The sequence below is a fragment of the Myotis brandtii genome, unplaced genomic scaffold (genome assembly GCF_000412655.1).
Source record: "Myotis brandtii unplaced genomic scaffold, ASM41265v1 scaffold126, whole genome shotgun sequence".
NCBI classification, from domain to species: domain Eukaryota; kingdom Metazoa; phylum Chordata; class Mammalia; order Chiroptera; family Vespertilionidae; genus Myotis; species Myotis brandtii.
Genome location: NW_005354425.1, coordinates 1,157,666 through 1,170,474, shown reverse-complemented (window position 1 = coordinate 1,170,474; position 12,809 = coordinate 1,157,666). Strand labels below are relative to the sequence as shown.

General features: G+C 36.7%; 1 protein-coding gene across 1 annotated transcript in view; it reads left to right on the top strand.

Moving 5' to 3' along the window:
• DOCK11 (dedicator of cytokinesis 11) overlaps nt 1-12,809 on the top strand; it is a 141,734-nt gene that overhangs the window by 62,288 nt on the left and 66,637 nt on the right. The window contains exons 24-28 of the mRNA XM_014534185.1: nt 2,903-3,049; nt 5,801-5,884; nt 6,708-6,819; nt 7,349-7,387; nt 9,005-9,183. Of these exons, the coding sequence (XP_014389671.1) occupies nt 2,903-3,049; nt 5,801-5,884; nt 6,708-6,819; nt 7,349-7,387; nt 9,005-9,183 (561 nt within the window). The remainder of the gene's footprint in view (nt 1-2,902; nt 3,050-5,800; nt 5,885-6,707; nt 6,820-7,348; nt 7,388-9,004; nt 9,184-12,809) is intronic.

Sequence of the window (12,809 nt, the reverse complement as noted above, 5' to 3'; positions counted from 1 at the left end):
TTTTTTTTTAAATATATTTTATTGATTTTTTACAGAGAGGAAGGGAGAGAGATAGAGAGTCAGAAACATCGATGAGAGAGAAACATCGATCAGCCGCCTCCTGCACATCTCCCACTGGGGATGTGCCCGCAACTAAGGTACATGCCCTTGACCGGAATCGAACCCGGGACCCCTCAGTCCGCAGGCCGACGCTCTATCCACTGAGCCAAACCGGTTTTGGCATGCTGTTCACTTTTAAAATTTTTCTTTAAAAATGTATTGCATAGCCACTAAGGAAAATAGTATGGTAGTTTCTAAAAAAGTTAAAAATGGGACTGCCTTATTATCCACTGATTACTCTTCTGGGCATATCTGCAGAATCCTGAAACACTAATTCAAAAGAATATATGCACCCCTATGTTCAATGCAACATTATTTACAATAGCCAAGCTATGGAAGCAAACCTAGTGCCCATAATTAGACGAGTGGGTAAAAAAGTAATACAATGGAGTATTACTCAGCCATAAAAAAGAATGAAATCTTACATTTGCAACAGTATGGATAGACTTAGAGGGCATTATGCTGATTGAAATAAGTCAGTCAGAGGAAGACAAATACCATATGACTTCAGTAATATGTCGAATCTAATGAATAATATAAATGAACAAACAAAAGAGAAACAAACTCATAGACACAGGACATACTATTGCTTGTCAGAGGGGCGGGGTGTTGGAGGACTGGGTGACAAAGGGTGAAGGGATTAAGAAGTACAAGTTGGGCCCTGGCCACTTTTGCTATTTGGTTGGAGCATCGGCCTGCAGACCCAAGGGTCGCGGGTTTGATTCCCGGTCAAGGGCACATGTCTTGGTTGCAGTTTCCCCAGTCCTGGTATGGGTGTGTGTGGGAGGCAACCAACTGATGTGTCTCTCTCATGTTGATGTTTCTCTATCTTTTTTTTTTTATCTCCGGCCCCCCCCCCCCCCAGGTCTGTCTGGAAATCAATGGAAAAAATATCTTCTGGTGAGGATTAAAAACAAACAAAGAAGTACAAGTTGGTAGTTACAAAATAGTCATGGGGATATAAAGTAGAGCATAGGGAATATAGTTATAACTATGTATGTTGCCAGGTAGGTACTAGTAATATCGGGGGAACACTTTGGAAAGGATATGATTGTCTAAGCCAGTGATGGCGAACCTATGACAGGCGTGTCAGAGGTGACACGCGAACTCATTTTTTTGGTTGATTTTTCTTTGTTAAATGGCATTTAAATATATAAAATAAATATCAAAAATATAAGACTTTGTTTTACTATGGTTTCAAATATCAAAAAATTTCTCTATGTGACACGGCACCAGAGTTAAATTAGGATTTTTCAAAATGCTGACACGCCGAGCTCAAAAGGTTCGCCATCACTGGTCTAAGCACTATGCTGTATACCCGAAACTGATACAAAATAATATTGAATGTAAGCTGTAATTGAAAAATAAAAAAATTATTTAATGTATTGCATAAATCTGAGGTCTGACATGTTTTTTAAATATATTTTTATTGATATCAGAAGGGAGAGGAAAAGAGAGATAGAAACATCAATGATTAGAGAGAATCATTGATTGGCTGCCTCCTGCATGCCCTGCACTGGGGATCAAGCCTGCAACCCAGGCATGTGCCCTTACCGGGAATCGAACTGTGACCTCCTGGTTCATAAGTTTACGCTCAACCACTGACCAACACTGGCCGGGTGACAGTTCATATTTTTTTTTAAATATATTTTATTGATTTTTTACAGAGAGGAAGGGAGAGGGCTAGAGAGCTAGAAACATCGATGAGCGAGAAACATGGATCAGCTGCCTCCTGCACACCCCCAACTGGGGATGTTCCCGTAACCAAGGCACATGCCCTTGACCGGAATCGAACCTGGGACCTTTCAGTCCACAGGCCAACGCTCTATCTACTGAGCCAAACCGACAGTTCATATTTTTTAAAGTCTAATTTTGAGAGGCTCTTTTACCTAGATTCTTTCATATTAGTTGTTTGCCATGTAAAATGTATTATCTTTGAATCTTTCCATTTGTCTTATGGTTTTAAAATGTCCATGTTGAAAACATTCATTTGGAATAACAAGTACCAAATCAGAAATAACCTTTCTTTTAGAAAGGTCAAAGGCATAGACAAGGTTAAAAACACTTTATGCAATAGATGTGTTCCTGAAATATGGTGTATACATTTAGTTGTGTTTTCAAACTGTTTTAAGGTACAAAGACATTTTCTTAGTTATAGAAATTATAAAGCCAAGACTTGTAAACAAATATTTACCTCATGTATCATTTTTAATTATTCTTTTCAGAGAAAGGGTTTACTGAAATTGAGGTGCAGGAAAAAATTGGGATGAAAAACTGGGATGCGGCTGCATCTGAGGGACATGATTCTAAAGTTAGGTCATGATTACCTATTCTTGTTGATTATTTCAGCCAGTTAAATTGTTAGCAGTCCAGATCGTTCCTATAATAATGTAAAATATGTCATTTTTTAGTTGGAAGAAAAATTATACTCTAGTGAAAAATACACATTTACGCCCTGACCGGTTTGGCTCGGTGGATAGAGCATCGGCCTGTGGACTTGGGGGTCCCGGGTTCGATTCCAGTCAAGGGCATGTGCCTTGGTTGCGGGCACATGCCCAGTGGGGATTGTGCAGGCGGGCACATCCCCAGTAGGAGATGTGCAGGAGGCAGCTGATCGGTGTTTCTCTCTCATCGATGTTTCTGACTCTCTGGTCCTCTCCCTTCCTCTCTGTAGAAAATCAATAAAATATATTTAAAAAAAATACACATTTACTAGTATATGTAGAATGTATGTGAAAATAAACAATGGCATTTGATTTAGACCTTTTGCAACTGACATTTTTCTATGCCTGTTTAATTTAAGCTTCCCAGAGGCCAGAGGTTTCCTGAGGCATATCATCACGTCTTACATTCTTTGCTTCTTGCAATAATTCCCCATGTGACTATTCGCTATGCAGAGATTCCTGATGAGTCCAGAAATGTCAATTATAGTTTGGCTAGCTTCCTGAAGGTGAGTTAAAGGCAGCCAGAACATGGTAAGAAATTTTTCTTCACCAATATCTTCTTTAAAGCCAAAGGGAAAAAAATTAGCTAATTTCTAGAGATTCAGCGAGGTCTTTATAAGGCTGCTGGAGAAACTTGTAAGCGAATTAATTTATCAGTTTTATTAAACAGCCAAAATGATTTTTTTCTTCCCACTGAAATAGCTAATTAGTTAAATTAGCAGTCCCACACTGGTGGCTTAGCTAGAGGCATGTTTTACATAATGTTTTTTCAAATATATTAAATTGAGTGTCTTAGGTTAGGTTCCAAAATCCCCATACTCCTTAGAGTACCCCTGACTCTCTATGCCATTTACATCACTCCTCTGACCCCTAATTGGCCCTTTGAACTTGAAGCCTTTGAATTATATTGTTATGTTTTGTTATCAGCATGTAAGGGCAATGCTAGAATGCAGTGCTATAAAGTGGGTAACAACACTATTTGATTTGCTGTAGAGAAGGGGCATGGTTTTGTAATGCACTTAGTTTTGACTTGCTCCTTTCCACTCCCCCTCTTGTCATAGCTCTTTATCATGTATCAACCTTACATTAAGAACCTAATGGTCAGGAATCCATTCAAGCAGTTAGATGTCTAACATTTTCTTATTAAAAATTCACAGCTAGGTTTCAGATCTCCAGAGTATGATTTTCTGATATAAGACCATTCTTTGCCAAAATTAAAATAGTTTTAACACTACTACATAAGACTGTTTGTGTATAAAAACCAAACAGCCACATATCTTTTTAAAGTGAACTAAGGATGAGACTACCTGAAATGTAAAATCTCACTTTCTTCCATGGAGTTTAAACATTTGTCCACCTTCTTTGTGAGGGTTCAAAGATGCAAGAGGCTGTCTTTGTAATCACATGCAAATGCATATACAAGATAAAGTGTGATGAGAGTACAAAAAATACAATAGGAAAACGAGAAAGAGAGGGATTATAACCAGGGAGTGTGAACAGAGACTAGAAGCATAGTTCCCCATGACAAGAGTTGAAGTTGTTGTAGGTAGAGTATCCCATGAACAAAGATGTGATGTGCACATTCAGAAATTGTTAAGGGGTGAGCAAGAACGTCACTGTGCAGACAGGTTAGGGTGTGTGGAGCTGGAAAGGCCATCTGGTGTCAGAAGATGGAAAGCCTTAAAAATCCAGCTAAGGAATTTAGATTTTGGTTCCTACACAATGGAGAAATACCAAAGATTTTTTTTGAGGATAATTTTATTGCTGGTATGATGGAAGAAGTGAGGAAAAGATCAGTCAAGACAACCAATTAGAAGATAAATCCCTCCCCCTTGTCTGCCTGTCAGAGTCCATTCATCTTTTAGAAGCTCAGCTCTTCCCTAGCCTCCCCACTCAGTGTCAGTCACCTCTTGGTTTTACCCATTCTTCATATATTTCTTATTGTGTTGTATTATAATTATTTATTTGTCTCTATCATTGGACAAGAGTAGAGACCATGTCTTGTTATTCACATTTGTATTTATCTAGAATGTAATACATTGTCTCAAACACAGTAGCTCCTCAAATTCTTTGTTGGTTGAATGAATAAATAGAAGCCTACCTCATTAATCTAAGAAGTGAAAGGTGATGAGGATCTGACCTAGGGTAATGGCAGAGAAAGTTGAAAGGAGAGGTGAGAAGTGAGATACAAATGGCTGATTAATCAAATATTGAGTTCCTTCTATTTCACAGGAATATTCTAGGCACTATGGAGAACATAAAGAAAAAGAGATAGTTCCTGTTGTCCTATCTAGATGAAAACACAGGGAAATAATAAGTAAAACAAAAACTAGTAAGAAAGTGATTTAAAGAACCTGTGGATCAAAGTGGTAAGGAAGATGGAACTTCATCAGGATATTGAAGAATGGGCAGGATTAGGTACAAGTTAGAATAGAATTTCTAGCTAGGCCTGGCATGAGCAAAGACCCAAAGGTAGGACTGTACAGTACATCTTGAGGGGATAAGAAGTAGATGAACTGTATTGGGAAATAAAACTGGAAAGTAGGTTGGGACAAGACTGTGGGTATCCTTGAATGCTAAGCTAAGGAGTTTGAAATTTTATTAAAGGGAACTCTTGAAAGCTTTTAGGAAGGAAGGTGACATGATTAGGGCTTGAAGTTAGAGATTAATCTGGAAGCACTTGGATGGAAAGAGAGGCATGGAAACTGGTTAGGAGGCTCACTGCAGTTGTTCAGTTGGCAAGGTAATAAGAGCCTTAACTAGGAGAATGACAGCAGGCAAATGTAACTACTAGGAGGGCAGTCACAGAGGAAGAATATTTTAATAGCCAAGACTTCACAAGACACCAAGAAAAACTTGTGGTCCGAAATATTTACATAGGCAAGCCTCACTTTCAATAGCTAAATGACCACTTTACACCTCACTTTACACTTTGAGAGTTGAATAAAATGAGGCAGTACAGCTGAATAGATTACATAAATGTGTATGTATATGTATTTGTATGGATATATAGATGTATGTATATATTTGTATATGTGCATACATAAAATTTTATTTATAAAATTGTACAGTTGCATTCCAATTCCAACGATAACTGTCTCTTTTTTAGGGTCACCTAAAGCTCTGAAAGCTGTTACTCTATTTCCTGTAAAAGAGAGAGTATCATCCTGTAGATGTGAAACAAATTAAAAAATTTAAAAAACTTATACTTGACAGACTTACTCAACTAACTGTTCATTTTGATTTGGTTTCTATAGCGCTGTCTGACACTAATGGATAGAGGATTTATTTTCAATTTGATAAATGACTATATATCTGGATTCAGCCCCAAAGATCCTAAGGTAAGGTATAAGAACATAACTGTAATAAATGTCAGACATTACAGTGTGGGGCTAAGGGTGACATTTATCGTCCTCTGAAGGATTTGGGACTGCTGTTTCCATTTAGGTACTTTGAGTATAGCTGTACTTCAAAGAAGGGAATATTGCATAGTGTTTTTTTGGGGGGGTCCCCCTAAGACCATCCACATGTTTGTGGTTTAGTAGAAAGACACACAGGACTCAACATGTAGTCGTACTTACAGCTAAGATTCATTACAGTGACACAGCAAGGATGCTCAGCTGGATCATAAGGGAAAAGACATCAAATGGAGTCCTTGGCAGTGTGTGTGCAGGCTTCCTGGGCACACCCATCCTCCTGTGAAGGCTCACACAGCACACCTTCTCTCCAGGAGTGCAAATGCAGTCACACACTCAATGTTTCTGTTCAGGGAAGACCATTTGAGACTCAGGGTTTAAGGTTATTACTGGGGGCAATTCATGTATTGGAGGCTGGTCAAAATTCCAGAGTCTTGGAACGGAAAGGAAAGCAGGTGTTCACCATAAATCACATTGTTTGTACAGACAGTCTGAGCGCGCTGGCACAGAACGTACATCCTTATCATAAAGGAAACGTTTCAAAATCCAATTTCTCAAATGCCAGCCAAAGACCAGCCAGTCTTTTTAAGGAGAGCAGTCTTAGGCCTGTTGTGTTAACTCTTTCCTGCACAGGTCACCTCTCCAGGTATGCTTAAAATATGAAACACTTCTCTTTTGAAAATTAATACTCTGTATTTAGTTATTAAAATAGTAAATATGTATTCGTGTATGATTTCTTTCCATTTAGGTTCTGGCTGAATACAAGTTTGAATTCCTGCAAACAATTTGCAATCACGAACATTACATTCCTCTGAATTTGCCAATGGCATTTGCAAAACCTAAACTTCAGCGAGTTCAAGGTGGGTATTTGCGTTTTCCATCATTTAGAATTGTGTTTTCCTTTTTTTTCTTCTTTCTTTCTTTTTTTTTTTTTTGCTAGCACTAGTGTAGTATAATGTTTTCTAGTTAAAACAGTCAATTTACAGGTAACCTCAGAATTGTTACTATCTGAAGATAGATTTGTTAATAGTACTCTGCATTTCCTTCAGAGTGTCAGTATGGTAGTATTTGTAGTATGAAGAAATCTGGTGTGTTAAGTAGATTGTTGCTTAAACACAGATGTTAGATACTAGAAAAATTGCTCTCTGTAGTAGTGTTTGAACTCTTGTATGAGACTGAGTTAAGAAAATCATATCAATACATTTCTGCTGAAAGGAGCATCAAAAGAAATGTATAAAGGCAGAATAAAATAATAATATGTATGTATTAAATTTGTGAAATGCCTTCAGTTATCTCCATTGCTAGTTTTATTGAATGCTTTGTTGTGTAGCACTATTCTTATGTTACTGTGTTTTTTATTTGTCCCTTTTCTTTTCATATATTAATTAGATTTTTTTTCATTTGCGGTGGACCGTTTGACTTCAGTAGGTAGGTTTAACTCGGTTCACTCTAAAGTAGTTTGCTTTCTTTAAAAACAATTGATTTGATGAATGGCTAACATGGACAGGGGCTTTGTTTGCTTTTCAAACCCTCCCTAGCCAAAATGAGGCTTTAGTTAATGTACCCATAAAATGTAGGAGGCAATGTATTTGTTTGCTTTTTAAGATAAGCTTTGAGTGTTGATTGCTAGGGGAATCAACTTGAAAATATTATTGTCAGAAAACAAGTTTTCGCTCAAGCCAGCATGGGGGCTAGAGGGTAGCTGTCCTTTAAGTGTGCGTCATTTTCCATGCTTGCTTTGCTTCTCTGACCTGTGCCATGACTGCTTGGGCACAATTTTAAAGGCGTGGATAAACCCATCTGAATAGATTTCTTTAAATCACTGAAGTGAAAAACTACCATTGCAAAATCTACCCAGATAAGACCACCCAAATTAGTCAGTACTGGCCCTTTTGCATAGAAAGTGATAGGGATTCACAAAAGAGCATGGCCAGTGGCAGGAAGAAAGTCAGCTGGCTTGGTTTCTAGGGAGTAGCTGCTGAGCAGTGGTTTTATTGATTGAATTACAGCCAGTGAAAATGGAGGAAGAATATTCAGCCACTCCCTTATTAGATTTTGAGCATGTATAGTCCACATACTTCTCCCAGTATTTATCACTGTTAGGAGGAAGTCAGAGAAAAAGGGTGGACAGATCATCAGGATTTAGGATTAAATCTGACTACTCATAACACTTATTCACTCCCAATTGAATGCATAGCATTATATCAAGTGCTAAAGAGAACAAAAAACAAAATAGAAGATGTAGCCTTCGGCTTTATGGCCTAACTAAATTAAAGCATACAGGAAATATGGTAGAAATCCACTTTAAAAATTACTAAACTGGATCACAATCCCTGCTGAGTAGTTATAAGGCAAGTCCCAACCAGGATATTCGCAGCTGGGATTGAAAATGGATTAAAGATCCAAAAGGGAGTGAAAAACATAGTTTGAAGTATTGATTTTATGAGATAAAAGATTGGTATTTGCATGATGATGAATTGGAGTGGGATGAGGCTGCTTTTCTTATTGTTCTTGTGTCCCATTGTATTCAGGTCAATATGTAACATTTATTAGAACAGCCAATAGTACTGTTAGAATGATTCAGTTGTCTAGTTTCTCTTCCTTTTCCTAATTTGCAAGTATAAACAGATAAGTAAATCAAGTATTATTATATAGAATTACTCCAATTTGTAGTTACAACTAAATCTCTTCAGATAATCAAGAAATATGTTAAGACATTGCCAAATATGGTATTCTTTCATTCTAGGTTCTATCCTAAGATTTCCAGAGTTGAAAAGAAGTATGGGGAAAAGAATCTAGGGACTGTCCTACCCACTAAAATTATTATTAAGGCTATCATCTAGCCCTAATTATGAGTGCTCATGTCTTGTAAAAGTTTGCATGCTCATTTAAGTGATAAAATAATTGTTCAGATTCATTAATAAAATAATACCTGCTGCTAGCATGATCACATATTACTAAGTAATAAATTATAGTCTGTTATTTTAATATTAAAATAATTTGGAATATTTTTGTAAATGGGCTTTAAATTTCATTGTACTGCAGATTCAAATCTTGAATACAGTTTATCAGATGAGTATTGCAAGCATCACTTCTTGGTTGGTCTGCTTCTGAGGGAAACCTCCATTGCTCTTCAAGACAATTATGAGATCAGATATACAGCTATCTCTGTCATAAAGAATCTTTTGATAAAACATGCATTTGATACTAGATACCAGCACAAGGTAAGGATGTCTATATAATTCATCAGTATCATGTTAATAAATTTCTGCTAAGATTTTGCACTAAAGATGAAGTTTTCTGTGAGAAAAATACTATGAGCATTGATGAACGTATTTTTATAAATAAGTTTTATTTCTGTTTCAAATGATTAGTTTTTAAAATATTATTTCCTTAACTGTTGAAGAAAACACTGGTTTCTCCCTTTGGCCATATTTTGCCCTGCTTTTCTGAGGAGTAAGGATTTTGGGAGAATACTAAGAATGAAATTGCAATTGAAAATAGCCACTTAGAATCCTACTGAGATTCCGAAATTTAAGCTGATTTGTGTTTTATCAGAAGTAGGATATTCTATTTCATTATATAAATTTATTTCATTCTTCCTTTTAATCGTTTCTTTAGGCCTGATAAATTTCTTCACTACATTTAATAGATGTCCTATTTATACCGCCCCACCCCAAAATCATTTTTCTTTTGTCCCTGGGGCTGAGGAAATAAACATTTTCTGTCACAAATGGCAGCACTACTGTGGATTGATTTTGCTCTCCAGGACATCAACACATTGCCCCGACTGCCACTATCATGTCCAAATATAAATCACCCCCAAAACACTTACTATTTATGAGTTAGTGATAAGGGATTTTGCATAAAGTACTATTCACTGGTATACATGCCTCAAAAGTTATATAAGCCAAACTTTATGAAACACATCTAGAAAGATGTCGAAGTTCCTCTGTTTATTACCATAGAGTTGTAAGACAAAAAAATTAAACTTGCTATTCCAACACTGGAACCTGCCAATAGAAAATTCTATAGACTATCAGGTGGGATTCTGGGCATGCTGATCTGATATGTTGGAATGGTCCATGAAATAAGGCTTTCTCAAGCAGTCCTTGGACCTGGCATTGGTTTTACCTTGATGAAGGACATGACACTTATAAATCCTCATTTGTTAAAATATTTATCAGGGCTACTGGGTCAGCCATTTTGACTGAACAGACTGGTGGATTTAGGCACTGTTTTTAGTGATTTTGTTTTTTAGCCAAATCAACCAATTCTTCCCTGCACTCTGTTCATAGACCCGCTGTTTCACTATCATTATGTGATTTTGAGTCTGAACTTCATGGGTGGCTTCCCAGTGCTGCTGTCCTCTTCACTCAGATGCTCTCCTTTTTCTTAATAGAGTCTATTTGTTTACTATATTATTTATACCCAGATGAAAATTTTGATAGCTACTTAGGACAATTTCACATCTAAAAGATGGACACCTCAATGAAAAAAGTAATCATTCTCTGACAACTAAATGGGATTGTTTTTATAATACAAAAACAATGTGAAAAAATGTATTTGCCTTCCCTGAATGAACTGAAAGTGTTTTAGTAAAAAAACAAAAACAAAAACAATAAAACCACTGCTTTCTCATGTTATGTTTAAGAACAACATAATGACTTCTTGATTTGTTATATAAACAATTTATGATTTTTCAAAAAAAAATCACATGCTGTTATAGCCATGTGAATGCTTTCAAATATAACCTTAATATATAGCCATTATAAATATAGCTTAATACATATCCATAAATAAATATATTATTGATAAGTGATTAATAAGATATAAGTATGTCAAATGTAAAGTATGTAATAGGAAGTATTTCTTACTAAATAAATGTGGATGTGGCTGTAAACCTTATGTAAATTACACGAGTCTGTGTGTGAAAGCCACAGCTATAGTTTTTATTAACTGCACCTTTAACATACATATTCAAATTTGATTAACATTAAATTCTATGGGCTTGAAAAAGCACACTGCAAACTATATGGATTTAGAATAACGTAACTCACCTGCTATCAAATGGCTTAAGGTAGCATCATATTGTTTCATAATTAATCATGTGTCCCTTTTTTTTATATTCAAACTAGAGGCCTGGTGCACGAATTTGTGCACCAGTGGGGTCCCTTGGCCTGCCCTGTGGGATCAGGCTGAAACCGGCTCTCCGACATCCCCTGAGGGGTCCTGGATTGCGAGAGGGTGCAGGCCAAGCCGAGGGACCCCATCAGTGCACAATCGAGGCCGGGGGTTGATGTGGGAGGTTGGCCAGCCAGGGCAAGACTGCAGGAGGGCTCCAGGGCATGTCCAGCCCATCTTACTCAGTCCCGATCGGCTGGACCCCAGCAGCAAGCTAACCTATGGGTTGGAGCATCTGCCCTCTGGTGGTCAGTGCACATCATAGCGAGCAGTTGAGGGGCTTTAGCATATCATTAGCATATTACGCTTTGATTGGTTGAACGGACGACCAGATGACTGGACACTTAGCATATTAGGCTTTTATTATATAGGACATAAATAAAATTATGTACCTTATTATTGTAATCACTTTGGAAAGCTGACTTAGAGATGGATTTTATTCTTTTTCTGCAGTATTTCCATTTGTCCGTAATAAACGGAAAATGCCTGACAGGTACATCCAGTTATATTTCTTTAATTAAATTTTTAAAAAATATATTTTTATTGATTTCAGAGAGGAAGGGAGAAAGAGATAGAAACATCAATGATAAGAGAGAATCATTGATCTGCTGCCTCCTGCACGTCCCCCACTGGGGATTGAGCTAGCAACCCAGGCATGTGCCCTGATTGGGAATTGAACCATGACCTCCTGGTTCATAAGTCGACGCTCAACCACTGAGCCATGCCAGCTGGCCTAATTAAATCTTTTACTTACAATATTTGCTAGTTTTATTTATGTGATTCTATTATAAAGTAGATTTAAACTCCTCACCTTTAAGATGTTATTAATTACTTATTGCATTTTGTCACATTATAACTGTAATAAAATAACATTCTTTCAGTTAATGTGGTTGCTCTGCTATGTGCCCCTTTTTTTGGTGAATGTTGATATTGATTTAACACAGTTAACTGGTATAATATATCTAAATGAAAAGCTATCTTAAAGCCATCCATTCCAACCAAGTTTAGTCACTCCTTTAAAAATGCTAGTTACCGCTAGTTACCATAGGATTCTGGTTAACTGTTGCTTATGCCTAGTAGTTGGGAAAAGGATCTTATGCAATGTAGAGGAATATGTTTTTAGCTGTGATTTCAAAGGATTCATGGGAAAAGTACAAAATGAACTTTCCTTCTGTGAAGCAGGAAGTTGCACTCCCCCTTACCCAACCTCTTTAGATGAAAGTGAAGGAAAACGGGATTTCCCTAGTGTCCTACCTAGAAGTAGAATTTTAAATACAAATGCTCCTCTACTTCTGATGCTGTTACATACTGCTAAACCCACTGTAAATTGAAAATATCATAATTTGAAAATGCATTTAATACATACCTTACCGAACATCATAGCTTAGCCTAGCCTACCTTAAATGTGCTCAGAACACTTACATGAGCCTGCAGTTGGGCAAAATAATCTAACACAAAGCCTATTTTATAATCAGGTGTTGAATATCTCATGTAATTTACTATGCATATTGCTTTCACACCATTGCAAAGTAAAAAAAATGATAACTTGAACCATCATAAGATGGGGACAATCTGTATTTTACATCACATGTTTGGACATTCATTTTTAAAAAATAATTTATATATATAGATATGTATATATATGTATATATACATATATATATAT